The 16,770-nt window shown below is 44.7% G+C and overlaps 1 protein-coding gene across 2 annotated transcripts in view; it reads left to right on the plus strand.

The window, feature by feature from the left end:
• Positions 1-16,770, plus strand: part of CRYL1 (crystallin, lambda 1) — a 128,399-nt gene that overhangs the window by 29,220 nt on the left and 82,409 nt on the right. For both annotated transcript variants that reach the window (XM_011976525.1, XM_011976524.1), the window contains exon 3: positions 6,910-7,036. In XM_011976525.1, the coding sequence (XP_011831915.1) occupies positions 6,910-7,036 (127 nt within the window). The remainder of the gene's footprint in view (positions 1-6,909; positions 7,037-16,770) is intronic.

Genomic DNA, 16,770 nt, shown 5'->3' on the forward strand with positions numbered 1-16,770 from the left:
GGCCTCATCTTTGCCATTTTAATGTGTTTAATAGTTGAGTAGCATTAAGTACAATCACATGGTTGTGCAATCAATCTGCAGAGCTCTTTCATCTTGTAAAACCGAACTCTGTGCCCGTTAAACAACTCTCCTTTCATGCCTCCGCCAGCCCCTGGCATCCACCATTCTGCTTTCTATCTCCATGAGTTTGACTGCTCTGGGGACCTCTTGTAAGTGGAGTCATATGGCATCTGTCCTTTTGTGTCTGGCTTATTTCACTTAAGCATAATGTTAAGTAAAAGATCCATCCTAGGCCGCGCGCGGTGGGTCACACTTGTAATCCCAGCACTTTGGGAGGCCAAGGCAGGTGGATCCCCTGAGGTCAGGATTTCGAGACCAGCCTGGCCAACATATAGTGAAAACCCGTCTCTACTAAACAATACAAAAATCTCTTGGGTGTGGTGGCGCATTCCTGTAGTCCCAGCTCTTTGGGAAGCTGAGGCAGGAGGTGGAGGTTGTAGTGAGCTGAGATTGCACCACTGCACTCCAGCCTGGCATATGACATATGATAGGATTCCTTCCCCTGTGGGGCCGAATAAGATTCCACCATAGGTGTGAAACCATGTTTTGTTTATCCCTCCCTCTATCGGTGGACTTTGGATTGCTTCTTTGTTCTGTTGTTGACAACAATGCTATGAACATGACTGTGCAAATCTCTCTTTGCCATCCCGCCTCAGTTCTTTTGGAAATATGTACAGCAGTGGGGTTCCTGGATCATATGGTGGCTCTATTTTTAACTTTTTGAGTTACCACCATACGTTTTCCACAGCAGCTGTGCCGTTTTCACATTCCCATCAGCAGTGTACGAAGGTTCCAATTTCTTCAGTCTTTTTAAACAATAAATACATGCTCCTTTTGAGTACACTTCAAAAATGGAAGCATTAAAAAAATTGAAATCACCCATACCCTGTCCTACCTTGAGAGTTTTTAACATTTCCTTTTCTCTTAATTTTAAGTAAAAATTTAACTGCTGAGTAGCAGCCAGTATTTTGCGTCCCAGTGTTAGGCTGACCTCTAGAGGTCGACCTGGCACATTGCAGCCTTCTACGGGTGCCTCTAACCTGACGTTAACTGTTAAGTGTGGCAGTGCCACAGCCTGGTATGTGTGTGGCATTTGAAAATCCCGGTTGATTGGCACATCTTTTCTACGTGTTTATGTATGTCTTCTACAAAGCTTGAGTCAGAAGTTCTTCCAAAAGAATAAAAAAAAATTGGAGTTAATCTAACTGGGACAAAACGTTGCCAAAAGGCTGGGTTTGATTTGTGGCACGTGGATTTGTTGGCCCTGAAGAGAACACAGGGGTCTGTCTGCAGATGTAGGGAAGCGCCTCTGCAGCTTTCACTGGACGTCCCTCGGGACCACACAGCAGGGTCCTGGAGTTTGCAGTCGGCTGATGGGTTAATGTCATGCCCAGGTTCTCTGTCTTACCTGTGCGTGCTGCCCAGGGAGGAAGGGCCTGAGGCAGAACCACCACTGCACGTTCCTCAGCCTGAGTCTGCTCTGCAAGAGGCCAATGGTGGTGGCTTTTCTTGCCACTGCTTGCTGTCTCCATGGGATGCTCTCGTTCCGGGGTGGTCCCTGGAGGATCGAGGAACAAGAGACTCCTGTTCTCCCGTTATCTGTCTAATCTCACTCAGTACTTTTGGGAAAAAAGGTCAAAAGTTTGCTTTGGATTAGTGGAAAGGTTTGAAGACACACAGGTGGCCTCCTAAGGCTTGGAGCAGGTGCTTTGAGCACATCAGGTGCTCAGACATAGTTTCCTGAAGGACGCAATGGTTACTCACTATGCTCCCAGGCCTTGGCATCTAGAGACCCTGTGTGTGTTCGGTGGAAAGATGGTTGGGTGAGACTGGGATGGTAGCGCCAAGAGATTCATTTAGGTTTTGCTTCCTTAAAAAGTGATAAAGAGGATTGGCGGTGGTTAGTTCTGGAGGGTGGAGATATAAGGATGTTTATTATTCTTTCTATATTTAAAATTTCTTAAATAAATTATGAAAAGGAAATAGTCTTAGAAAAGCAACAGGCACAGTATGAAACATCTCACTTATTCCTCTGTAACACCGAAAACTTTCAATTAAACTGAAGCGAGTTTCTGTTTGGTAGCTACAAATCGCTTTTCTGCCATATGACTGTTTTTCTTCTGGTTGTATTTATGGGCAGTGTGGTTGTCTTTTACCAATGTTGACTCCTAGGCTTGGCCACTGCTGCAGGTCAAACTTATATAAATCATACAGTTAAAAACTGAAAAATTCAAATGTGTTGTAATCTCCAAAGAAAGTCTGTGCTAGGCCCTTTCAGGCTCTAAAAGACGGTACTCTGATTTCTGCTCTCCATGAGGGCTGATTGTGATACCAGGCGAGGGAGTAAGATACAGGACACCATCTGCGGCTGCATCTTTGTCGCAGAAACAGACATTGTTCAGGGGACACCTGAGCCTCTGACAGTCAGACAGTGGCTCTGGCAGCTCACGGCAGCTACAGGGCGGCTGTGTCCTTTCCTAAGGTCCTGCCTTTTTATGGCCTGCAGTCATGGTGACTCCACTACCGGCTGTGTTTCTGTTGCTCCTTCCTGCCCTCAACCAGTCTGCCCACTGTGGACGTCTGCATTTCTTTCTCTTCTTCTTCTTCTTCTTCGTTTTTGAGACGGAGTCTAGCTCTGTCGCCCAGGCTGGAGTGCAGTGGCGTGATCTCAGCTCACTGAAACTTCCACCTCCCAGGTTCAAGTGATTCTCCTGCCTCAGCCTCCTAAGTAGCTGGGATTACAGGGGTGTGCAACCACACCCGGCTAATTTTTGTATTTTTAGTAGAATCAGGGTTTCACCGTGTTTGCCAGGCTGGTCTCAAACTCCTGAGCTCGGGTAATCTGCCCGCCTCGGCCTCCCAAAGTGCTGGGATTACAGGCGTGAGCCACCGCGCCTGGCCTGGGGTCTGCATTTCTGACCGCCGTGTCGCTACAGGGCTCAGGCTTCCTTTGGGCTGGTTACTGCAGCCACCACCAGCTGCCCATGGGCCTCTGCCATTGGCCCAGATTCCCACGTGGGGTCCAGTCCGTGGAAGTCATGGTAGTAAGCTCACATGGCAGAAAAGTAATGGAGAATTTCAGAGGCCTACCTCTGAAAGTTCCAAGGGGTGCTTGACAGCCACAGCGGGCGGCTGCTCGAAGGGTGTTTGCCAGTTAGTCTTGCTAATCTAGAGCTTCCATTGTACCAGCCAACCTGAGTCTGTGCAAGATGAGAGTCAAATTGGAGACCCCTGACAGAAGCTAGAGTTCTCTAAGGGCTACATCATTGGCAAAAAAAATAACTTGGATCCCCTAAGTGGAGGGTCACCAGTGGGGGCATTGACTCCGAGTGGAGGGGAGGAAGAGTTTCTTTGAGAATTTGTAACCATAGAGCGATCCTCAAAGTGTCAGAGCTCAAATTCATACTACCTGTGTCATCTGAAAAACCCCCAAGCCAAGAATTCAGGTTGGTTCCTTGGTTGGTAGCGCCCCCAAGTGCCTGGCAGGAGCAAATTGCGTATCATCCCCAGAACAACATACCTGCAAACACAGTTAGATGTCCAGATTTTTGGCACAACTTTGGATGAGCCAGAACCTCATATGGCAAAACAGATGTTGCAGATGTAATTGAATTAAGAATGGCAAGATGGGGAGATCGTCCTGGAATAGCTGGCTTGGCCTGATGTAATCGCATGGGTCCTTAGAGGGATAAAGGGAGGAAGGAGACATGATGACAGAAACAGGTGGGGCAGGGGTGGCTGGCTGTGGAGGGGGAAGGGGTCATAGCCACGGATGCAGGCAGCCTCTCGAAGCTGGGGCAGGCCAGGAACGCATTCTCCCTGAAACCTCCGGAAGGAGTGCGTTCCCTGCAGACACTTTGATATTAGTCTACTTGGGATTTCTGACCTTCAGAACTGTAAGATAATATATTTGTATTGTTTAAGCCACTGTTTGTGATAATTTGTTACAGCCGCAATAAGGTACTAATGCTACTGCTTTATTGAGATAAATTTACATGTCACACAACTGACTCATTTGACGCGTCCAGTTCAGTGGTTTTGTAGTATGTTTACAGAGTTGTGTGTAACTCAACATTTTCAAAGATGGATCAAAACGTACTACACAGTGGATGATAAATGAGCTTTGGATCGCGTGGTGCTCTTTGTTCCTGAATAATGCCGCTTAAGAGGCACAGTCTGCGTTCAGGGAAGTGTGCTGAGTGCTGTTGACACAGAATCGCAGGACCCTGTAGGACCCGTGAGCGTCTGCATTTCCATTTTACCTAAATAGAGGAACCTTTCCTCATGACCCTTTTTGTTATATTTCCCTCCATGATGTTTCAAATATGTATTTGCTGGCACTTACCTTGGACCAGTTATTTTTTGATTTTAGGTATCTACCTTAGAAATCTTAAATTTCTAATCTGTTGCTAAGACACCTCACAGTACCCTATGCAACTAATAAACTTCCAGATGAACTGGCCAAGACACATATTTTGTTTTGTATCTTTTTCACTAACTAACTTATTTTTGTTTTTCACTTGTTTGTTTTTTGAGACAGGGTCTCACTCTGTCCCCACGTTGGAGTACCGTGGCACAATCATGGCTCACTACAGCCCCCACCTCCTGGGCTCAAGTGATTCTCCCACCTCAGCCTCCCGAGTGGCTGAGACTACAGGTGTGCACCATCATGCCCAGCTAGTTTTTGTATTTTTTGTAGAGACGAGGTTTCACCATGTTGCCCAGGGTGGTCTCAAACCCGTCCTCAAGTGACCCGCCTGCCTTGGCCTCCCAAAGTGCTGGAATTACAGGCGTGAGCCACTGTGGCTGGCCTCACTAACTTTATAAGCCTCTAATTCAAGGAATTTGTTCTATATGGAATTTTAAAAATGCGGGCTCACTGGGGATGGTGGTCCAGGATATTTGGTACTTAACACTGAGTTGTTTTGTGGGTGATAAGATCTGAGCAGGGATCAGTATGTTTGTCCTTATAATTCTCCAAAACAAGATAGCTGTTTTGTGGCCCTATTTTAAGATAGGTAGATTTTTTTTTAAACTGATATATTATGAATCTTCCAAATTACTTATATGAGAAAAACTTCTCAAAGATTCTCTCCTTCCTTTTAAAAAAAACTTAGGGCCAGGTGCTGTGACTCATGCCTATAATCCCAGCACTTTGGGAGGCCAAGGCAGGAGGATCACTTGAGCCCAGGAGTTAGAGGTTAGCCTGGGCAACATGGCAAAACCCCGTCTCTACCAAAAAATATAAAAAATGAGTCAGGCGCGGTGGTGTGCCTGTGTAGTCCCCGCTACTTGGGAGGCTGAAGTGGGAGGATCACTTGATCCCGGGAGGTCAAGGCTATGGCGAGTCATGATTGTGCCACTGCACTCCAGCCTGGGTGATAGAGCAGGATCCTGTCTCAAAAACCAAACCAAACCAAAGAAAAAATCAAAACAACAACAACAATGACAACAACAAAACAAAACCCAAAAGCAAAAATATATTAAGAATTGTAAGATGCTAACAGCAGAGCAGTAAACCCAGCACAGGCCCTTCTGAGCATGGTGGCCCGGGTGACCACACAGATCACACGCCACAAAACCCACTCTGCTGTAAGGTACCTTCTTCCAATCCTTCCATCCCAGGGGACTGACCCAAGGGAGAGGATTAAGAACCACTGGTTTCCAGCATGTCCCCCACCCTGCCCCCTGCCATGAGGATTGTTTCATTTTAAAATAAGTCATCAAGATTTTAAATTGTGGTAAAGTGTATAGAATAAAATTTACCTTAATGTTTTGAGTGTATTACGCATATTTACATGATTGTGCTACCATCACCATCATTCATCTCCAGAATGTTTTCATCTTCTCAAATTGAAACTCTGTGCCCATTAAACCTTAACTCCCCATTCCTCGACCCCCAGCCCCTGGCAGCTACCAACATTCTAGTTCTGTCTCTGTTATTAGTTTTTTGAGACAGAGTCTCACTCTGTTGCTCAGGCTGGAGTGCAGTGGTGCGACCATAGCTCACTGCAACCTCTGCCTCCTGGGTTCAAGCGATTCTTCTGCCTCAACCTCCAGAGTAGCTGGGATTACAGGTGCACGGCACCACACCCAGCTATTTTTTTGTATTTTTAGTAGAGACGGGGTTTCACCATGTTGGCCAGGCTGGTCTTGAACTGCTGACCTCAAATGATCCACCCACCTCGACCTCCCAAAGTGCTGGGATTACAGGAGTGAGCCACCTGGCCTGGCCTGCCTCTATTATTTTGACTGCTCTAGATACCTCTTCTAGGTGGAATCACACAGTATTTTTCCTTTGTGACTGGCTTATTTCACTCAGCATAATGTCCTCAAGGTTCATCCATTTTGTAGCATGTGACAGAATTTCCTTCCTCTTTACTGCTGAATAATATTCTGTTGTGTGTATGTGCCACATTTTGTTTATCTGCTCATCTGTTGATGGATACTTATGTTGCTTCTAGCTCTTGGCTATTGTGAATAATGCTGCTGTGCACATGGGTGTACAAAAACCTCTTACAGACCCTGCTTTCCATTATTTTCGGTTTATACCCAGAAGTGGAGTTGCTGGATCATACTGTGATTCTGTTTTTGGGACCTGCCATATCTGTTTTCCGTAGCGGTTGCAGTATTTCACAGTCTCACCAGCAGTGCACAATGGTTCCAGTTTCTCCACATCCTTGCCAACAATTGCTAGTTTCTATTTTTGGTGGCCCCTAATGGGTGTGAGGTGGTATCTCGCTGTGGTTCTGCTTTGCATTTCCCTGATGATTCCTGATGTTGAGATTTATTTGTTTTTAAATGCGGTATTGAATACTCACCGTGATCCCCTTCTCTCTGCCTTTCCAGAAAGGAGATGAAGTTGCTGGAGCAGGCAGGTGCTCTGAAAGGCTCCCTGAGTGCCGAAGAGCAACTGTCCCTCATCAGTGGTTGCCCCAATATCCAAGAAGCAGTAGAGGGCGCCATGCACATTCAGGTGAGTGAAGGGCACTGGGGCCTGAGACGTTGTCTCCCAGCCTCTCCAGAGGATACAGGGCATTGGCAGGTGTGGGTATTTTGCATCTTCAAGGGAGGATTTTATTTTATGTGATAGGAAATGTGGTCCTCAAAACGCCCTCTATACTGGGTTCTCATCAGACTAGTGTGACAATGTTCTGTTTTAGGAGACCAGTGCCTTATCCACGAGGCCACTGGGGATTCTGGTGACAATGTTGTATTTTAGAGGCATTAACAGTTTTAGCAAAAATAGGTTTTCTGGGCTACTAATACTATTTTATCATCTTATCAAATGAGAGATTATATTATTATTCTCATATGTAATTGAGCAAAAGCTTAAATCATCAAAAAGAAAACTTTTCAGTTGCATGTAGCCTTTCCAACAACTTTACTTTAAAAAAGAGAAATCCTCGTGAGGGTTGTTTGCACAGTGGGATGAGCCTGGGGAGGTGAGTGGTCCCTCCAGGTGGAGCTGGGAGCAGCCCCTGTGGCTTGGCCCTCTTTCCAGGCATCCCGCTCCTGGAGCTCCTGTGCCCACGCACAGGCCCCACCCTGTTGAAGAATCCCGAGGCATACCCTTGTCTTTTCAAAGGCTGCACTTACTGCTAGAAGGTTTATGCAAATTTACCTAAAACTAAAGGAGTCGTTATTCCCAGTGTCTTTCCTTGATATTTTGTGTTCTGAGATCTGCACATTTCACGTTGTTGCTCTGTTGATACTCTAGCTGAGAATTTGGAAGCAAACCAAAGAGGCTGTGTGTGTTCTCTGGTCGGTTGCTGCTCTCAGATTTGGGTCAAATACAGAAGATGGAGGTTTTAGGTCTCTCTGACTCTAACATTTCTTTAAATTGTTAAATTTCTCAATTTGCTAAAAATTCATTAAACAAATGAGTGTGGCAACAGAACGCAAGGAGACGACTGTTTTTCAACTTCTTATCTCTTTCTAGTATATTATCCTTTATCTCCTGATATGGTGAAGTTTGTATGAAGTTGAAGGGCCTTTAAAGAGACCCGAGGTCTCCTAATGAGTTCCCAGTGACACCCATTTCTGTTCTCACTCAGTTGCGGGTGCTGCAAGAGGAGTTGCTTCTGAAGAGTACAGACGCTCTCCAGGCCTGGTCTTGGCAGAGAAGTTTCTTTCACATGAATTTAGTTTTATTTTTTATATTTTTGAGACAGAGTCACTCAGTTGACTCAGGCTGGAGTGCAGTGGTGTGATCTCGGCTCATTGCAGCCTCCACCTCCTGGATTCAAGCGATTCTCGTGTCTCAGCCTGCGGAGTAGCTGAGATTACGCGTGCACCACCACACCCAGCTAATTTTTGCATTTTTAGTAGAGAGAGGGTTTCACCATGTTAGCCAGGCTGGTCTCAAACTCCTGATCTTGGCCTCTCGAAGTGCTGGGATTACAGGCGTGAGCCATTGTGACCTGCATGAGTTTGGTTTTTTGTTTTTGTTTTTGTTTTTTGTGGGGTTTTTTTTGAGACAGAGTCTCGCTCTGTCACCCAGGCTGGAGTTCAGTGGTGTGATCTTGGCCTCCGCCCCCTGGGTTCAAGCGATTTTTGAGCCTCAGCCTTCAAAGGCATGAGCCACTGTGCCTGGCCATGAGTTTAGTTTTTAAGGAAAGTATTTAGTTATATAATGTGATTGAAATATGAATAAGTGATCTGTTATTATAATATTTCTACTTTCACATTTCACAGAATGCTTTTGTTCAAACTCTGGGCTGATGTCTCCAACTTCAGCACGTTTGTCTTCATTACAGTCACTTTTTGAGTCTCTCTAGACAGAGTTCCCAGACCACGTTACCTTTGCCTCCTGGAGATGTTTGCTATGCAGGGCTTTTTGAACCCATCTACAATGCTGGCACTGCACATTTTATTCCCAGCCTCAAAGACTAATTCTCAAACATTTAGGTGTTTTTTCCTCTTGTAACTTGTGATTCCATCGCACGGCAACTTGCTGTGGTGTTGTTGTTTTTTCTTTTAAAGAATCTTTCTATAGCTAATTTATAAATTTCCTGGCAGTGACAATTGTAAAGTCATTCCCTAAGAGTAATTCATCTATCCATGTTACATTTCTTTGTCTCCCCATCCCATTTTTTTTGATAGTTTATCATATGATTTCTATAAACATCTAAAACTACCCTAATTGAATTAGTTCTGGTTAATGTGTCCCCCTCAAATAGTATATTGTTTTTTACAAAGTGGTGAACCCTCTGTAATATGAGAACATTATCATAGACTCGGACAATAAGGCAAGTTTTTCTGTTAAAGAGTAATCTGGGGGGAATATGTGAACTTAGAAGGCATGTGAAGTGCTTACATGGTACTTGGCACACAGAAAATGCTCAGGAAATGGTAATTCTTTTATAATGTGGCCATTTATAACAATTTTGGTAATAAAGAATGGCATGGGGCAGCATATGATGTTCTGTACATGGTTGGCACTAGTGAAAACGGCCCTTTGACTATGGCCTATCTTTATTTTATAGATTAAATGAGTGTATTTACAAGGCATGACGTGTTGCGCCACATCTATTACGTAGAACACAGAGCCAGGCCGCATGAGGAGAGGAAACTAGAGAAGGATGATGTAAACTAGTAGGTTTAATTCCTATGAGAGTTTATACGCTTCAGAAATGGTTGTACCTCCAGTACCAGAGCGAGGAGTGGGTAGGAATAGCTCTGACCGGGAGGCTTCGGGAAGGTTTAATGCAGGTAGGATTAGAGCTTGTCTGGACTTTTGACAAGTAGATTTTGGGAGTGGGGGTGGGAGGATTGTGTCTCAGGAAGAGATGAACGAGACGAGAGATCCCTTTGAGGATGTTCTTAAGGCCACATGACAGACCCATTGGAAAGGTAGGAAAGGCTGCTCCAAGGTGGAAACCAAGTCAGCATGCTCTGAATACCAACCTGAAGAATTACTTAGGTGAATTGAGTCATATACAGTGCTTAGAGGAGTACACGAAGAGAAGCACCATTTAAGTGTTTCTTTAAAGAAATAAAGATGAAGGCTGGGTGCGGTGGCTCACGCCTGTAATCCCAGCACTCTGGGAGGCTGAGGTGGGCGGATTGCTCGAGCTCGGGAGGTCAAGACCAGCCTGGCCAACATAGTGAGACCTCATCTCTACTGAAAATACAAAAACTTAGCCGGGTGTGGTGGCATGTGCCTGTGGTTCCAGCTACTTGGGAGGCTTCTCAAAAAAAAAAAAAAAAGAAAAACAGATTGTGAGACCTGAGGAAAAAATAATTATAAAAAAAATGAACTAAAGGGTTTGGATTTCAATCTATGTCCTGATTAGAATCCTGCAAGGAAGGTATTTAGTAGGAGAATGAAATGAATCAGAAGGAAAGATGAGTAAGAAAAAAAAATCAACAGTTCATTTTTGCCAGTTGACTGATTTTCTTGGGCATGTTTACACATTTCTTTTCTTTCTTTTTTTTTTTTTCTTTGAGATGGAGTCTCGCTTTGTCACCCTGGCTGGAGTGCAGTGGTGTGATCTCGGCTCACTGCAAGCTTCACCTCCTGGGTTCAAGGGATTCTCATGCCTCAGCCTCCTGTGTAGCTGGGATTACAGGCATGTGCCACCACACACGGCTAATTTTTTGTGTACTTTTTTTTAGTAGAGATGGAGTTTCACCATGTTGGCCTGGCTGCTCTCTGACTCCTGACCTCTCACTAGAGTGATCCACCTGCCTCCGCCTCCCCAAGTCCTGGGATTACAGGCATGAGCCATTGCACCCAGCCTACACATTTCTTTATATGACGTAGAGCAAATTTAATCCTCTGAATTTTAAAACTAGTGCATAGGCTGGGTGTGGTGGTCCACGCCTGTAATCCCAGCACTTTGGGAGGCCATTGTGGGCAGATTACCTGAGCTCAGTAGTTCAAGACCAGCTTGGGCAACATGGCAAAACCTCATCTCTACTGAAAATACAAAAAATTAGCTAGGCGTGGTGGTGTATGCCTGTAATTCCAGCTACTCGAGAGGCTGAGGCATGAGAATCACTTGAACCCAGGATGTGAGGGTTGCAGTGAGCCGAGATGAAGCCACTGCACTCTAGCCTGGGCGACAGACTGAGATCTTGCCTCAAAAACAACAACAACAAAACTAGTGCATGTTAGTGTCTCAGGTTTACCAAACAAACAAGTAAATGAAACCCCCAAAGTGAAACCTACCTAATGCTGCACCACATGTTTGTTAAAGTACATTAGTGTTTCTAACAAAATATAATGTTAAACTTGTATCTTACCTAATTAAACATCTCTGTATTGTAAAGAAAGTTTAGGACAATCTTGTTGAGCTTCATTATTCCAAAAATACTTAAGATTTTTGTGTATTTATGTTTCCACTTCTCGTGTTTATTTTCTCTTTCTCTAATACATTTGAGATTATACTGTAAATAGAATTTTGTATCATGGTTTTTATTTAAAACTTAGAACATTTCCTGCTGTATGATTTGCTCAGGGTTATATCAGATAGAAGACATACAATTTTTTTTTTTTTTTTTTGAGACAGAGTCAGTCTTGCTCTATTGCCCAGGCTGGAGTGCAGTGGCACTATCTTGGCTCGCTGCAACCTCTGCCTCCTAGGTTCAAGCGATTCTCGTGCCTCAGCGTCCCAAGTAGTTGGGATTACAGGCATCTGCCACCACACTCAGCTGATTTTTGTATTTTTAGTAGAAACAGGGTTTCACCATGTTGGCCAGGCTGGTCTTGAACTCCTGACGTCAAATGAGACATATAATTTTTAGACCTAAAATATTGTGATAGTCACCATTTGATGGCAAACCTGAAAGAAGCTTCCATCTGAGAATTCCATTAAAGCTGAGGTTCCCAAAATCCGCAGCCTCCTCCGGGCTGTGACGCTGCCTCATCTCAGGGTCCACAGACTTCTTGCCAGTGGCACCCCCTTAGCAGCTCTCACAGCTCCTTTTTCTGATTTATACAGGGGAAGGTTCTCAGTGTAGAAAAATCCGTCTAGGCTACTTGGAGACAGTTTTCTTTTTTTAAAAGAATTAATTGCTGTATCTTAATTGTACATATTTGGGATTTGTGTGAGGTTGATTTGTGTGTTCAGTGTGTGTATGGTCAAATCCCGGTGTATTAGGATATCCAGAACCTCACATGTTTATCTTTTATTGTGTTGGGCACATTATACATTATACATCTTCTAGCTATTTTGAAATATATAAAATGATTAACTCTAATTTCCCTACTGTACTATTGAATGCTAGAACTTACTCCTTCTAGCTAACTGTATTTTGTACTCATTAACCAGCTTCTCTTCGTCCCTCCCTCCCTTCCTGGTAACTTGGCCGCGGGTGTCCACCATTCCACTCTCTACCTCCATGAGACCCACTGCTTTAGCTCCCCTACATGGGTGAGAACGTGGGATCTTCGTCTTTCTGTGCCTGGCTTATTTCGCTTAATATAATGATCTCCAGTGCCATCTATGTTGCTATAGCTTTCTTATAAAATATGTTGCTGTGGTTTTCTTATAAAAAGAAAATTATTACTTTAGGGAATTGTTCAAAAGCAGGAGGCAGAGCTTGAGCATGCGCGCGCGCGCGCACTCACACACACACACACACACACACACACACACACACACAGCTTGCCACAATGCTTCAACTAAAAATAATCCCCCTGTTGGATCTGCCCAGCCCCAGGGGGCAAAGCCCAGCAATGGGAGTACGTTTTCCCCGTGGATTGTCTTCTACCCAGCCCTAGAGGGTGGGGAGCCTGGGTCACTCTGCTGAAATGTGGGAGCATGCAAGAAAGAAACCTGAATTTCTAGAACTTAGTACAATTTTGAAATCAAATCTTGCCTGGCAAGAAAACCTACTGTGCTGGAAAAATAAGTGTACTCTGAAAAGCTGGTCTCAAGCCTTGACTTTTAAAGCACATTAAGGCTCATTAGCCACTATATAGAGGCCTTATCTAATCTCTGGAACTTAAAACTGGAGATCACAGTAGCTGGTGGGAGCCATGGGAATGGTTTATAGAGTTATGAAGTTTAAATGGGGTTTCCTTACACAAAGTCAGAACAATAGCTGAAATTGAGAAGTTAAATTGATACTGTCTATGTAGGTGATCAGAATTTGCATCTCAACTATACCTCTAAAATGGAGAGAATGCTAGTCATTTTGAAAAGGACTTTCAGACATTGTCAGTAATTACAGGAAGTAGTGTTCTTTGGAAATTTGTTTTCTTAAAGGATAGAAGCTTGTTGGACTTTCGGTCTTGGTTCACTGAGACTCAGAATATTCCTTCTTTTGGTAGGGGTGGGTGTGGGGATTCAGGCAGCACTGGGCACGTGGGATGGCCAGCCCTGAGAATATTTGGGAATGTGCAGGGAAACTGGAGTTAACACTTTTTCTGTTGTATGTGGTTTTTCTTTTTCCTTTTGAGATGGAGTCTCACTCTGTCGCCCAGGCTGGAGTGCAGTGGCGTGATCTCGACTCACTGTAACTTCTGCCTCCCAGGTTAAAGCGATTCTCCTACCTCAGCCTCCCAAGTAGCTGGGATTATAGGCGCCCACCGCCATGCCCGGCTAAGTGCTAAGTTTTGTATTTTTAGTAGAGACGGGGTTTCAGCATGTTGGCCAGGCTGGTCTTGAACTCCTGACCCCAGGTGATCTGCCCGCTTCAGCCTCCCAAAGTGCTGGAATTACAGGAGTGAGCCACCACGCACGGCCATACGTATTTTTTTTTTCTTTAAAAATTGTAAAATCGAGTTTACTAAGATATAATTTACATACAAGAAAATTCACTCATTTCAGCGATCAGTGCTATGTGTCTGATGTGCTATGTGACAGATGCATACAGTCACGTATGAAACCGGAGTCACCGTCGGGGTTCAGAGCACAGAGCTCCTCCTTCCCTTTGCCGCCAACTTCCTCCCACCCTTCCCCAGGCCTTGCCCACCACTGATCTGTTTTTTGTCCCAATAGTTTTGCCTTCTCCAGAATATTATGTAAAATGGAATCATGCATGATGCAGCCTTTTGAGTTTGGTTTCTTTCGCAGAATAAAACGAACTTGACGTTGTCTGTGCGGTTGTGTTGATTGGTAATTTGTTGCTGAGTGGTATGACATTGCTAAGGTGCGTGGGACCCCGGATGGACTGGGGCAAGCCCACCTCACGCACTCCCGAGGTCACCTGGAAGCACGAGCCTTCGGTTTTCACTTGCGAAGTGTGGAAACATTCTGTCCTAATGTTCTACTAGTTTCCTGCCACAACCCTTACTTTTCTGATGGCTTGTTCTTGCTTTATTCGAATAGTGTGCTTACAGAATGGGCCTGAGGTCTTATTTCTGGGAAGCTGTATTTTTATTTATTTGCTTGGCTTTTTTTTTATAGTATGTGTAGCTTCAAAGATATAACATGAGCAAGTAATGAAAAATGTTATACATTCAAGAGACAGGCAAGTTTTTCTCTTAATCTGTAATTATGTATTTAGGTTCTTCTGTGACGAAATAGGACTTGAGAAAATGCTAAGTCAAAACATAATAAGGACAGTGAAATAAAGTTTTAGAAGAGGAGGGCATCCTCATTGCGTTCAGTCTGTCTGCAGGTGAGGACTAAACATGGCCAGCGTTGTGGGTCCCCGCAGCGTCCACGAACGGCAGGTTATTGGCACGGTCTGCGCCGGCAGGCCCTGCGGTGATGGACGAGGCTGTGACCTGCCTGTGTCTCAGACATTGTGGGACCTGCAGGAGCGTTAGGAAAGCACTCACCACAATTTGTTCTCTTCGGCCTCTACCTTGTAGGGTGGAGTATGAAGTTACGTGTGCTGGAGCAGAATGTTAGAAGGCGACAGGCTTCCATCTTTGCCAGGAAGCCTGGCTCAAGGTCAGCGTTAGCCTGAATTTCTACTTTACCTTTGAGTTTGGGCATTTTGGCTTTTCCCTTCACAGCCACCTGCCAATGGAAGATGGTAGTTTTTTCTTTTTTTCTTTTGAGACGGAGTTTTGTTCTTGTCACCCAGGCTGGATTGTTGGCTCACTGATCTCGGCTCACTGCAACCTCTGCCTCCTGGGTTCAAGTGATTCTCCTGCCTCAGCCTCCCAGGTAGCTGGGATTACAGGTGCCCACTGCTACGTCCGGATAATTTTTGTATTTTTAGTAGAGACGGGGTTTCACCATGTTGGCCAAGCTGGTCTCAAACTCACCTCAGGTGATCTGCCTGCCTTGGCCTCCCAAAGTGCTGGGATTACAGACATGAGCCACCGTGCCTGGCCGTGCGTTTTTTCAAAGAAGTAAATGTTTCTGCTTCGTAATGTCTCTAAGTCTGGAAGGCTGGGATCTAGCTGTGTTGTGATTTTGACTTCGGTGTTAGGGAGTGGATGGGGAGGTCACCTGGTGTGTTCTTCCAGCAGTGCAGGAAAATGCAGTTCTTGTTAACAGCTTGATCCGTGACTTCCTGATGAACTGTGCAACGTGGGAGAGCGCAGGGGCAGCCCCAGCATCCCTGTCTCGACGTTGCCGTACTCGATGCTCTGTCCCCAGGGCGCGGCCAGCCACAGTTTTCCTTCCAGGGTTCTTTAGGACAGAAACCCTGCCTTTAAAAAATATTAATTATACATATTAATAAAGTTTGCATGCTACAAAGAGGAAGACGTGCCTAATTCAATTCCACTAATACCCATTTTTTACATTTTAATGTATTTACCTCCAGCTTTTTTTCTCATGTAATATTTATAATTGTAATGATAGTGTGTCTTTATAGATACAGTTCATATTCTACTTATATTAATCAACATTTCATACTTTCTAGTGGCTGTGTAAGAGTTTGTCAAGTGGATGTATCAACTAAGTCAAATATCACATAGAAAATAATGATCTTATTGCTACTTCCAGTACGGTGCGATTGTAAGTTAAACTTGGTTGATCATCCCTCTGTCTCATTCTTCCAAGCTTTTTGTGACTTTCTTCAGGGCAAGGTCGTTAATAGGGAATTACTAGATGTAAGCCCCTTTCCGGCTCTTGGTACCGTTTTGCTGAGTGGCATCAGTACACCTTCAGGAGCCATGTGTTAGCACAGTAGGATTTTAAGCTTGCCAGTGTCGGGTCTATTGATCTTTAAAATGATTATTAAAGTGTTACAGGAAAACATTGTCTCAGTTTGCAACAATCAATGTGGCATCATCCCAACATCCACATTCTTAATTTGGTTCCTAAAATAGTTTTAACCCTCACTTTCCTCTAAACTTAAAACGTAGAATCTCAAATCCCTATTTAAAAGAAAAACGGCCAGGCGCAGTGGCTCACGCCTGTAATCTTTTACAGGTGTAAAGGGAGGCCTTACAGATTTTAGGAGGCTGAGGCAGGGGGATCATCAGGTCAGGAGATGGAGACCATCCTGGCCAACATGGTGAAACCCCATCTCTACTAAAATATGAAAAAAAACAAAAACAAAAAACAAAACTAGCCGGCCTTGGTGTAGCGCATGCCTGTAGTCTCAGCTACTTGGGAGGCTGAGGCAGGGGAAGCACTTGAAACTGGGAGGCGGAGGTTGCAGTGAGCCAAGATCGCACCACTGCCCTCCAGCCTGGCGATAGAGCGAGATGAGGGCTGTGATCCCAGAACATTGGGAGGCCACAGCAGGTGGATTGCTTGAGCTCAGGAGTTCGAGACCAGCCTGAGCAACATGGTGAAACCCCACCTCTTCCAAAAATACAGAAAAGTAGCGTGGCATTGTGGTGCACGC

Source organism: Mandrillus leucophaeus, unplaced genomic scaffold (genome assembly GCF_000951045.1).
Source record: "Mandrillus leucophaeus isolate KB7577 unplaced genomic scaffold, Mleu.le_1.0 Scaffold168, whole genome shotgun sequence".
Taxonomy (NCBI): Eukaryota; Metazoa; Chordata; class Mammalia; order Primates; family Cercopithecidae; genus Mandrillus; species Mandrillus leucophaeus.